Raw genomic sequence first — 12,307 nt, forward strand, 5'->3', positions numbered from 1 at the left:
TAACATTCACAGCCTGTCCTAGACCACCAGGGATACTGACATTAGTCCATTCCCTTCTGGGCTTAGGCTACCAGGGATACTGACATAAATCTATTTACTGCCCCAGACCACCAGGGGTACTGACGTTAATCCATTTACTGTTTTAGACTACTAGAGAGCCTTAAATTAACCTCTCGTTGTACTAGACCTCCAGGTGTACTGATTTTACCTCCTGTACCTCCCTAGCCCACCATCACTCTTTACATTAACTCACTCAAGGTATATTTACATTGACCCCCTCATAACTTTATGTAACAGGAAAATTGACATTACCTCTTTCAATGCCATAGATGGCAAGAGCTGCTGGCTCCAATACGTTCAATGGCATAGGTGTAACCCTCCAACGAGTGTGGACCCACCGTGCCACTTACCGGGTTTGGCTTTGTGCCAAATTTGAGAGCAGTGTCTAAGTATCTCCCTGGTTTTCACCCTTTATCCTGCTTCAGATGCAAAAGCTTGTCTTAGCTGCAGGGGGATACTAGGTGGCTTCAACAAGAGTGGTCCCGGTAAAGTGGCAGCTGGCCAAGCAGGACAGAAGACTCAGGCAGGTGGGGCTAGTTGAGGCTAGACAGGCTAGAAGTTATATTTGAGTTGGAACTTGGAACATCAGAGCTGAATTGCACAGGTGTAGATGGTGTTTAGCTCAACAGCAGTTAGAGGCGTAGTCCAGCAGTCCAAAGTCTGTACCAGGAGAGTCAGGAAAGTAAGGAAATGCAAGACGCAGCGTCACAAAACAGGCAGAGGTCTGGAAACACGGGATACAGCAGAACAGTACAATTGACAAATCCTTTGCAATAGATAACCCCTTTGTAGCTAAGACGTGAAGGTGATGGCGGAGCACCCTTAAATAGGAGATGGCAATCAAGGATTTGAGGGGGGATAGAGTCAAAGGCGTGCATGAACCCTTAAAGAGACAGGCCTTGTGCGGCCCCTGCAAGATGCACCAGACACTGTTGCTGGGTTAGACAGTGCAGAGAGAATAGTCTGGAGCCTGCAGCGAGAAGGAGAAGCCCATGCATGCTGTTCGGCCAAGGTAGGAAGAGGAATGTGGTACATGCTGGCAGCTGACAACTGCCAGCATTACAATAGGCCACCAGACATAGACATTAACCCCTTTACTCCCCTTAAAATACCACCGCAAAAGGAAAAACCACAGCAATCCCAGAGGCTTTAATTAAAGCAGCAATTTATTTGTCCAATATATATCTATCGAAGAAATGAAACTAGCAGTCACTGCTCTCGAAGACTATTATTCTTGTTTTACAAAACTTGTGCATTAAAAACTTGTGATGGGGAGGGGTAAAAACTTGATTGCAGGGGTGTTCTCGTGACAGCTGTTTTGTGCTTACACATTTCCTCAAGCTGAGAGATCATCATTTGGTCTATTGGCTTGACCATTTGGTCTATTGGTTTGAGGAAGCATGTTGAGCACTGAATGCTAGTTTCATTTCTTCGATGGATATACAATGTAACTGCTAAGTATCTAATCCCCCTGGTGAGAAGACTATTGTGTAGGACAGGGTTAAGTCGACTGATATTCTGAACTTTAAAAGTACAAGCAGTGACTAAAACGGTAGTGCCAGATCAGGTCTGGCGATGGAGTAATTTATATGTCCAACATTTCAGCTCTTAATGGCTCTTTAGCTACAAAGACAAAAAAGTCAAATGTTTGTTCAACCAGCAGCTATTCCTTCTGATTCCACACTCACACACATTTGCAGATGGTATGGTTAAGTATTCAGGTGTTTTGCCATAAAGAGAAGGGAAGAGGCAGCCACCAGTCACCTCTGGTAGCTGGCGACTGGTCACATAAAAAAGAAGTTTGGCAAATTTTCTTTAATGTATCTAAGTGCCTTTAGAGGATAAATACGAATAATACATACTCAAAACATAAATGAGTCCAATCTATAGAGATATGATTCAAGTTAAAGATAATTTTCCTTAGAGGGGAAGGTGTACAAGGACAAAATGGGCATCACTTCTGGCTCAGGGCATCATGGCTACCATGTCACATATTTTATAAAGACCTGCATCCCACAGTGGACACTGCAGCTCAGATTTTGTAAGTACCTTATTGCAAAATTTTTTACCCCTTGGGAGCTAACCAGAGAAGATCCCTTTAGTATTTCAGGACAATTTACTACATTAGCAAAGGTAGGAGTAAATAGCCTATCTAGAATCCTCTCAACCCACAACAATATACCTTTGCATTTACAGGCATACCTCCTCATATCTAGTACTACACTACTCTCTGTAGGAATAAAATTTTCAGTTACTGTGAAATATTTTTTTTAATCAAGCTTCTCCAGTAAAGAATTGTTTTGTTGTTCTGCATACTGGTGTCTTGTCATATTTTTGTACCATTAACACCACAGGCATCCCACTGTCCACCGACCAAAAATGCGGTGTGGCCTGGAAGACAGACACTACTTTCACCATAAATGCACCCCCCTAGTCACTGGGCTGACTTGGGAAAGTGTGCCATTATATCTGGTGACCGCAAGCACTGCAATACCCAGCATCCTGCAGTTGTCCCCTGACCCAGTGTTGCCACATTAAAGCATGGATTGCAGCTCTTATGCAGATCTATGTTTCCATGGTAACAGACAACAATCTAACTATGTAGTCTGATCCTGCAGTCATAGTCCTTTTCATCTATCCTTCAAAGGGGTACTCTGCCCCTAGACATCTGATCACAGGGTCCCGCCACTGGACACCCCCGCGATCTCATCTGCAGCACCTAAGACATCCAGCGCACAGAGTGAGCTTCACTCCGTGCCGGATGACTGGTGATGCAGGGCGAAGGCTCGTGACGTCACGGCCTTGCCCTCTCAATGCAAATCTATCTGAGGGGGCGTGAGGGGGCGTGGCTATGATGACACAAGCGGGGTGCGGCCGTGTCATCACAAGCCTCCGGCGCTGAACCTGACACTCTAAACCAGTGATGGCGAACCTATGGCATGCGTGCCGCAGGTGGTACGCCGAGCCCCCTCTGTGGGCACGTGGCCACAGGCCCCCGTCACATTCCGGACATCCCTGTGTCCTGAAAGGTCATTTCGGGACACAAGGATGTCCCAGTTACCTCTCTGCTGTCCCGCGTTAGCTTTAAAAATGCAGGGACCGCCGGGAGGTAGAGCACGCAGGGACGTCAAGTCACTGACGTCCCGTGCGTGTGCCCGTAAAGCATAGCGGAGCGTCGAGTCGGGGAGGACCGAGGATGACCGGCGGGACGACATCTTCGGTGTTCTGACACAGACATACAGCCTCCAGCTTTACACTGTATATGGCTGGAGGCTGTATGTCTGTGGAGGAACACTGCCTGTCTAATGTGGGGTAACACTGCCTGTCTAATGTGGGGTAACACTGCCTGCCTAATGTGGGGTAACTCTGTGCCTAATGTGGGGGAACACTGCTTGCGCCTAATGTGGGGGAACACTGCATGCGCCTAATGTGGGGGAACACTGCCTGCGCCTAATGTGGGGGAACACTGCCTGCGCCTAATGTGGGGGAACACTGCCTGCGCCTAATGTGGGGAACACTGACTGCGCCTAATGTGGGGTAACACTGCCTGTGCCTAATGTGGGGGAACACTGCCTGCGCCTAATGTGGGGGAACACTGCCTGCGCCTAATGTGGGGGAACACCGTGCCTAATGTGGGGGAACACAGCCTGCGCCTAATTTTGGGGAACACTGCCTGTGCCTAATGTGGGGGAACACTGCCTGCGCCTAATGTGGGGGAACACTGCCTGTGCCTAATGTGGGGGAACACTGCCTGCCCTAATGTGGGGGAACACTGCCTGCCCTAATGTGGGGGGACACTGCCTGCGCCTAATGTGGGGGAACACTGCCTGCGCCTAATGTGGGGGAACACTGCCTGCGCCTAATGTGGGGGAACACTGCCTACCTAATGTGGGGAGAATTAAACTGCCAACCTTGTGGGGGGAACTATACTGCCAACCTTGTGGGGGGAACTATACTGCCAACCTAATGTGGGGGGAACTATACTGCCAACCTTGTGGGGGGAACTATACTGCCAACCTAATGTGGGGGGAACTATACTTCCAACCTAATGTGGGGGGAACTATACTGCCAACCTAATGTGAGGGGAACTATACTGCACCCAATGTGGGGGAACTATACTGCCAACCCTAATGTGCGGGGAACTATACTGCACCCACTGTGGGGGAACTATACTGCAGCTAATGTGGGGGAAATATACTGCCAATCTAATGTGGGGAACTATACTACACCCATTGTGGGGGAACTATACTGCCAACCCTAATGTGCGAGGAACTATACTGCACCTAATGTGGGGGAATTATACTGCACCTAATGTGGGGGAACTATACTGCACCCAATGTGGGGGAACTATACTGCCAACCCTAATGTGGGGGAACTATACTGCCAACCCTAATGTGGGGGAACTATACTGCCCAACCCTAATGTGTATTCTGATTTAATTGCTGTGCTGGCACTTTGAGGGGAAAAAAGTTGGCGTGCATTATGGTTCGGGCACTCGGGCTCAAAAAGGTTCGCCATCACTGCTGTAAACGAACGCTGTGTGAAGCACGGAGATCACGGGGTACCCAGCGGCGGGACCCCTGTGATCAGACATCTTATCCCCTATCCTTTGGATAGGGGATAAGATTTCTACTGGCATAGTACCCCTTTAATTCCATTTTAAAGTGGTTTTGTGCATATACACTAAGTTTACATCTTTGGATCTTCTAGTCAGCTGGTATATTACAAATGATTAGTTGACTTTCCTTACATTCATGTTTTTACATCTGATGAAAATAAAGAAGAATGCAGAACCATAGGCGTGTGTGCTCCATGTAGAAATCTATGGTCTCCTGAGAACTTTCACATTGAAATACCGCAAGATGTATTCTGACCAGATTATTCTGCCTTTCCATGTAGCGGCAACTTAATGAATGACTACATTGAAGGAATTGAATGCGAAAGGGTGTAATATACTTTTCAGTGTATGGAAGGCCCTGTCTAAAATGTGAAGCTATTTGGAAAAAGATGAAAAAGAATCCCCATTGGTGAAAAGGAATGTACAATTGGCAGTATCCGAGCTGTGGAAAAGAATAATGACACAGGTTAGATCTGGAATTTGTTTCCATTAAATACTCTTAGCTATTTGGCCTGCCCCAGAACATGGGCCCTTACCTCAAATATCAATGAGGAGTGTTGTCCATGAGTGGAGCAGGCTGGGACTTCCTCTCGAGCTGATAAACGTCTTTAATAGACGGACCCCCCTCCCTCCCTCCTCCTGTTCACTGCCTATTCTTATTCACTAATAGTGAGACTTGACATAGAAGTGAAATATTTTGTCATAATTCTGCATGTGAAGCGTTGCACTGTACCATTTCAATTAGGCTCAGCAGAGATTCTTTATTGTCTTGCCAGGCAGGATACAGTTCCTCCTCGGTTGGGAACTTCTCACATCCCAGCTCCAGGGTCAGTTCAAAACAATTTGTGTGGAGATAACTGAAGTCTGACATTCCTAGAAAAGAATTTCATGACATGAGAAGGTATCATCATACAGAGCAGACCCATTCTGCTTATGGAGGATGCAATAGAAGATGACTGAGCAATGTTCCTACAGGGTCCCTGAAAGGGGTACTCTGCCCCCTAGACATCTTATCTCCTATCCAAAGGATAGGAGATAAAATACCTGATCGCGGGGTCCCGTATCTGGGGACTCCCGCAATCTCCCAGCTGCACCTGGCACTCATTTAGAGCATCGGGTGCAGTGCCAGAAGCTTGTGACGTCACGGTCACGCCCCACTCGTGACGCCACGGCCATGCCCCCTCAATGCAAGTCTATGGGAGGGAGCGTGACTAACGTCACGCTCCCTCCCATAGACTTGCATTAAGGGGGCATGGCCATGACGTCATGAGTGGGGCGTGATCGTGATGTCACGAGCCTCCACCCCGCATCCCCAGTCATCCAGCACGGAGCGAAGTTTGCTCCATGCACTGGATGTCTGGGGTGCCGCAGCATTTAGATAGGGGATAAGATGTCTAGGGGCTGAGTACTACTTTAAGCTTGTTCTCTGTAAACCAACCAGTAGGGTTTATCTTTTTTGTTGCCCCACACAATAGTGCAGACTGTACCAGAATTCTAGTGCAAAAAATTGCAGCACATTTATTATGTGTTTTAGACACTTAGGGGGGTAGTTATCAAGCCTCCACCAGTGCACAGGATCGCTGGATTCATGTAGAGGCACAAGACCCTACACAAATCCAGCAAGCCCGTGCAGCTTTGAGCTAGCGGAGATTTTAACAGCATAAATCTGGTGAGCGGGAGTTTTGCCTGTAACCACGCCAACTTTCTGATAGGCCAAGCCCCTTTAGCAAGCGCCGCCGAAAAATAGCAAATAATTGCACATCTGCAGCTAACACAAAAATTGTGCGATTATTTGCTTCATTCGCCAGTAAGAAAAAACAATCACAAATTATAACTACCCCCTTAGGGTATGTTTATACGCATGTATATGCCGCTGCAGAAAATCTGCAACAATATATGGAAAATGTGCCCTAAAAGGGCATAGGTCATCAGAAAATAACCTACTGTTAAAATCTAATTTTTATGTTAAACATATTTTTTTTATACTTTTGGTGTTGTTTTTTTTTGTTTTTTTTTCCATTTTCCATTTTACTATCAAATTTTCAAAATAATCATGAAATCTAGAGCAGTTTTTATTATATATATATATATATATATATATATATATATGTATATATATATATATATGTGTATGTATGTATGTATATATATATACATATATATATATATATATATATATATATATATATATATGTATATATATAAAATAGAAATAAAACAAAAGTATTTATATATATAATATATTAGAAACAGATTTAAAAAAAAACTAAAGTATTTATGCTGTGAATCATAGAATTTTGCATTATAAATATTGGGAGTGCAGTTTTAACATGTGAAGCTCATACTGCACCACAAAACAGTGATGATTCCTGAAAAAAACATTTGTGGGTTTTATCATCTTTTTCCCGACCTTTAAAATGTAATAAAAACATGAAGAAATGTGCACTTTGTGAACCTGGCCTTTAAAGGGGTACTCCGCTGCTCAGCGTTTGGAACAAAATGTTCAGAATACTTAGAGCCAGCCTCGGGAGATCGTGATGTCATAGCCCCTCCCCTCATGGCGTCACGACCCGCCCCCTCAATGCAAGTCTATGGGAGGGGGCATGACGGCTGTCCTGCCCCCTCCCATAAACTTTCATTGAGGGGGCAGGGCGTGACATCATGAGGGGAGGGGCTATGACATCACGAGCTCCCGGCGCTGGTTCTAAGCATTCGGGACATTTTGTTCCAAACGCTGAGCAGTGGAGTACCCCTTTAAACATTTAAGTAAATCTGCTTCAATATGTTTAGGGGAAACACACAGATGTAAGAGGCAGATGGCAGAGGGGACCCCTACTACCTGCTGAGGGCACAATAGGCAGGGGTGTGGAGATGTAAATCTTGGGAACAATTGTCATACTATATGAATAGGTTAAATGGGCTGTAGGGGCAAAGTCCAACACCTCTGCTTTTTTTCTATAAATAGCGCCACTTCTGTCCACAGGCTGTGTTTGATATTGCAGCTCAGTGCCATTTAATCTAAATTGAAGTTCTAATAAGGCTTTGGGCCTTGTCTTGTAATCCAATACAACCCATGTAAAATACACACATAGACACTTGACAAATAGACATGGACTAGTGGTAGGGGGTTTATCTTAGTGGGAAATGGGATTGGAATGCAACAATATAGGCAACTAATTTGACTCAAATATTGTCCCAATGTTAACAGATACAGTAGGTGTTAAAATTGACAATGGTGTAAGGCTTTGTTCACACCAAGGTTTGTGCCTCCAAGGCACAGATACGTTGGGAAAATGTGAAAATAACATACCCTACGTGTCTGTGCTTGGACAGGCACAAGGCCTTAAATGGCTGGAGGGTAGTCAGCTAGTGACTACATTCGGGTCATTTCTTGAACGTATAAAAGTTTTGCCTTGGACTGATAAACGCGGCTTGCAGACAATTTTTAGTCCGAGACAAAACTCAGATACGTGGAAAAATTATCCGAACAAAGTCTGTAGCTGACTACTCTCAGGCAATTGAAATGAATGGGACCCTTGCCTGTCCAAGCAAAGATATGTAGGCATGTCCCTTTGACATATTCATGACTTATCTGTTCCTCAGAGGCACAAATCGTGGTGTGAACCTGGCTTAAAGGGGTACTCTGGTGGAAAACTTTTTTTTAAATCAACTGGTGCCAGAAAGTTAAACAGATTTGCAAATCACTTCTATTAAAAAATCTTAATCCTTCCAGTACTTATTAGCTGCTGAATACTACAGAGGAAATTCTTTTCTTTTTGGAACACAGAGCTCTCTGCTGACATCATGAGCACAGTGCTCTCTGCTGACATCTCTGTCCATTTTAGGAACTGTCCAGAGCAGCATATGTTTGCTATGGGGATTTTCTCCTACTCTGGACAGTTCTTAAAATGGACAGAGATGTCAGCAGAGAGCACTGTGTTCGTGATGTCAGCAGAGAGCTCTGTGTTCCAAAAAGAAAAGAATGTCCTTTGTAGTATTCAGCAGCTAATAAGTACTGGAAGGATTAAGATTTTTTAGTAGAAGTAATTCACAAATCTGTTTAACTTTCTGGCACCAGTAGATTTAAAAAAAAAAGAAAAAAGTTTTCCACCGGAGTACCCCTTTAACACGTCTTTAACGATGCACCACATGTATCTTACAGCGTGCTCCACTAATAAGTCTTCAGGCTGTCTGGTCCTAGTTTACACTGTTAAGTATTAGGATTAGTTAATCCGCCTCAATGTATCACAGATGGCATTCTGAGTTATTTTCTGATAAAACTTTCAAACATCTCTATCTAAAAGAAAACTTTGTTGGGAAATTATCATATTTGTAAATGTAACGCAGGAAATAAGTGAAGCCACTTGTCAGGATTGCCTGTTTTAATTTTGCCTCAGAGTTAAACAAGAACACAGTGAAATGTAAACACGTTTCGAGACAAATTTATGGGATTTGGTTATTTTGAAGTCGAAAATCTGCAGCTCATATGATCAACAAAGCAGCCATGGATGTACTGAGCTCTGCTATTAAGGACAAGGCAGGGGCGGCTTCATGATGTGTGTGGTATGAGGTCACAGGATCTCTATGAGAAGGTCAGCAGAACAAAGGGTTACAGGTGGTGTCTGTCCTCTCATAAGGACAAAGTTAGGACAGGATGGGACGGGTAAGGTCACAATATGAACTGATGAGATCAGAGCTGTAGATCTGTGTGGGCCCTTGGGCAATAGAATCTTGTGAGTCCCTTCAATCCACAGGGGTAGCACTGGCCATTGAAATTGTCCTTGCTGGTTCTCCTTTTGTGTGTAAACCTGCCCACCCACCTTGTGGACTCCTATTGGCCCTTTGGGCTGATTGACACATAAAACCAGCAAATCATATGATATTGTGGCGTTATCATGCGATATTCTGGTCACCTAACGTGATGCCGCCTCCCCCTGATCCTCCCACGTTCTCTTGGTGCTAAATACCATGCTTTTTTTGGTATTTTTCATGCTTTTACCGGATTGCACTGACCAAACTGGTAAAAGTTCGGTAGTTCTGTGAGCCGAGTAAAATGCTAAATTCGGGTTGAATCCAGGTTCGCCACGTTCAGCTCGCTCATCTCTATGCCTGACCTTTCTGTTTTAATAAATACTTGTATTCTCCATGAAATAAAAATTTCTCATAGCTCTGTGTTTTTCCATTCCACTGTTATTCGTATTAGATGTAATTTAATCTAATGTAGTGTATAAAATAAATAGCAAGTGGGATCAGACAGTGGATGGACACGCCCCCAACTGGTAACACCCAGTTGTCTATTTAGTTAGAGCTCTAAAAAGATTCTCCACAGTCTTGACTTACAAGGATTTAATGAAAACAGGTCACATGTTCACAAGTCCTCTTTAACAAATCATTTTATTAAATCTTGTTTATGTTTTTATAGTCCAACAAGGCTTTTACTTTCCAATGGTATTCTTTCTTTTCTTAAAGGGGTATTCCGGGATTTTTTTTTATTTTACTATGCTACAGGAGCTGTAAAGTTAGAGTAGTTCATAATATAATGTCTGCACCTGTGTGTGACGATTTTCTCCAAATTCTTCTGTGATTTTCACCTCAATATTTATTTTTAACATCATACAAAATGACTGTTGTCTCGGATTTTTCCCAGCTTGCAATGCGGTCGAGACCTGACTCACTAGTCAGCTGATGACAGGGAGCCTGTCTGCTTCAATGGGTGGAGGGATCAATCTGCAACTAATGCAACAGCTGTAGGCACCCTGATTGAAAACCACAGGTCTGCAGCTCATTTATGTTTCAATGGGTGGAGTAGCTGATGTGTGGGAAGGAGGAAAATGGTATCATGGGATTTGTAGGCAAACAAGAAAACTGAAAACAGGAAATACCAGTTCACAGAAAGCTAGCCACAGTGTTCTGGTAATCTCACAACATAGCCATTTAGCCCAAGACAAGCGCAGATCCTTCCTAAGGCTGTCCATTACGGTCTGCCAGGTACGTACTAAAATCACCTTATGGTGGAGAACCCCTTTAAGTATCCCTGCCAATATTAAAACTTTCGACTTGTCACAGAGTAATGTCAAAAGTTTTGATCAGTCGACGTCTTTGTGTTGAGATCCCCACCAATCATAAGAATGAGTAGGGAGAAGCACACAGTAGCGCACTTCACTCCCCGACTCTTAGCGATTTCAGTCCTGTGGCCTTGTAGACTTATATTAGGGCCACAAGACAGAAATTGATAAGCGCTGGGGAGTGAAGCACACTACTGCACACTTCTCCCTGCTTGTTCTCCTGATCAGTGGGGGTCAATCAACTTTTGACATTACTCTATGACAGATCAAACGTTTTTTGCACTGACAAGTACACTTTAAAGCTTTAGTCATTTAATTAAAAAAAACTTCTGACATGTTGTCCAGACATGTTAAAAGTTTTGATCACACAAGGACTTTCTCGCACTAAGACCCATTCTAATCTCAAGTTAAAAGCTGGGGAAGTGTGCGGTATGACGCTTCCCTCCACAGCCGGTAGATCCAACTTTTTCACTGAATAGACTTATATAATACAAAGGTTGGATTTGATTGACAGCCAGGGAGGGAGGTGTGGCTGCTGCCAATTTCTTTGGCTTATAACTAGCAATTGCAGCGGGTCTCAGGAGTGAGACCCACTGTGGTCAAAGCTTTTGACAAAGGCAGTGTGCATATGATATTAACCCGGACGTTGGAATACCGGACTATCTATAAATTCTGATGGACCCTTGAAACATGATCTGAACCTAGCCTTACAAACTTGCTGTATTCTGATCGAGCCAATGCAAATGTGGGGTGATAAAAATGTACCTACCTCCACTGAAGCTGTACCACTCTGCACCATTTATTATGGATCCTTTGTTGACAAAATTTCCACCACATCTTTCTGTTGACTGATCTGACATTTTGGGATGTGAAGCAACGTAGGTTTTTGCAAGCATCTTAAATACCTGGCAAAAGGGAAATATATTACTTTGTGAATCATTCTGTCTCCTCATGAAAAGTTGCATGAAAACTTGGTTCATTTTTAAAATCTTCCCCTTTACTGATCTTAGCCTATAGCATATGTTATTTCTTTCTCCATTTGCATCCAAAGTGGACGTGAATTACAGGGATAGTCATGTTACTAGATAGTTCAAAGCAGTTATCCCATAGTGTTGAGCGGCATAGGCCATATTCGAATTCGCGAATATATGGACGAATATTCGCCATATATTCGCGATTATTCGCATATTCTTAACATTATCGTTTTATTTTCGCATGTGCGCATATTCGCGTATGCGAAAAGTAGCGTAAGAGAAAATTCGCATATGTGAAAATTACCATATGCAAATCTTCGCATATGCGAAAATTCGCGCCCCAGTCTCACACAGTAGTATTAGAGCCTTCTTTACACCACATAAGCTGGAAGCAGAGAGGGATGAGCACTGTGTTGTGTACTGTGAAAAAAAAAAAAAAAACGAATATTCGTAATTACGAATATATAGTGCTATATTCGCGAATATTCGCGAATTCACAAATATGCGATATTCGCGATAAAAATTTGCATTGCGAATATTCGTGAGCAACACTATTATCCCATGATTAAATGTAATCTACTATCTATCTA

General features: G+C 43.7%; 1 protein-coding gene across 1 annotated transcript in view; it reads right to left on the bottom strand.

Annotated features, from left to right (window-relative positions):
- Nucleotides 1-12,307, bottom strand: part of CPZ (carboxypeptidase Z) — a 90,861-nt gene that overhangs the window by 19,036 nt on the left and 59,518 nt on the right. The window contains exons 8-9 of the mRNA XM_056551582.1: nt 11,513-11,648; nt 5,412-5,551 (exon numbers count right to left, since the gene is read on the bottom strand). Coding sequence (XP_056407557.1) covers nt 5,412-5,551; nt 11,513-11,648 — 276 coding nt within the window. The remainder of the gene's footprint in view (nt 1-5,411; nt 5,552-11,512; nt 11,649-12,307) is intronic.

Source organism: Hyla sarda, chromosome 1, assembly GCF_029499605.1.
Source record: "Hyla sarda isolate aHylSar1 chromosome 1, aHylSar1.hap1, whole genome shotgun sequence".
Classification (NCBI taxonomy): domain Eukaryota; kingdom Metazoa; phylum Chordata; class Amphibia; order Anura; family Hylidae; genus Hyla; species Hyla sarda.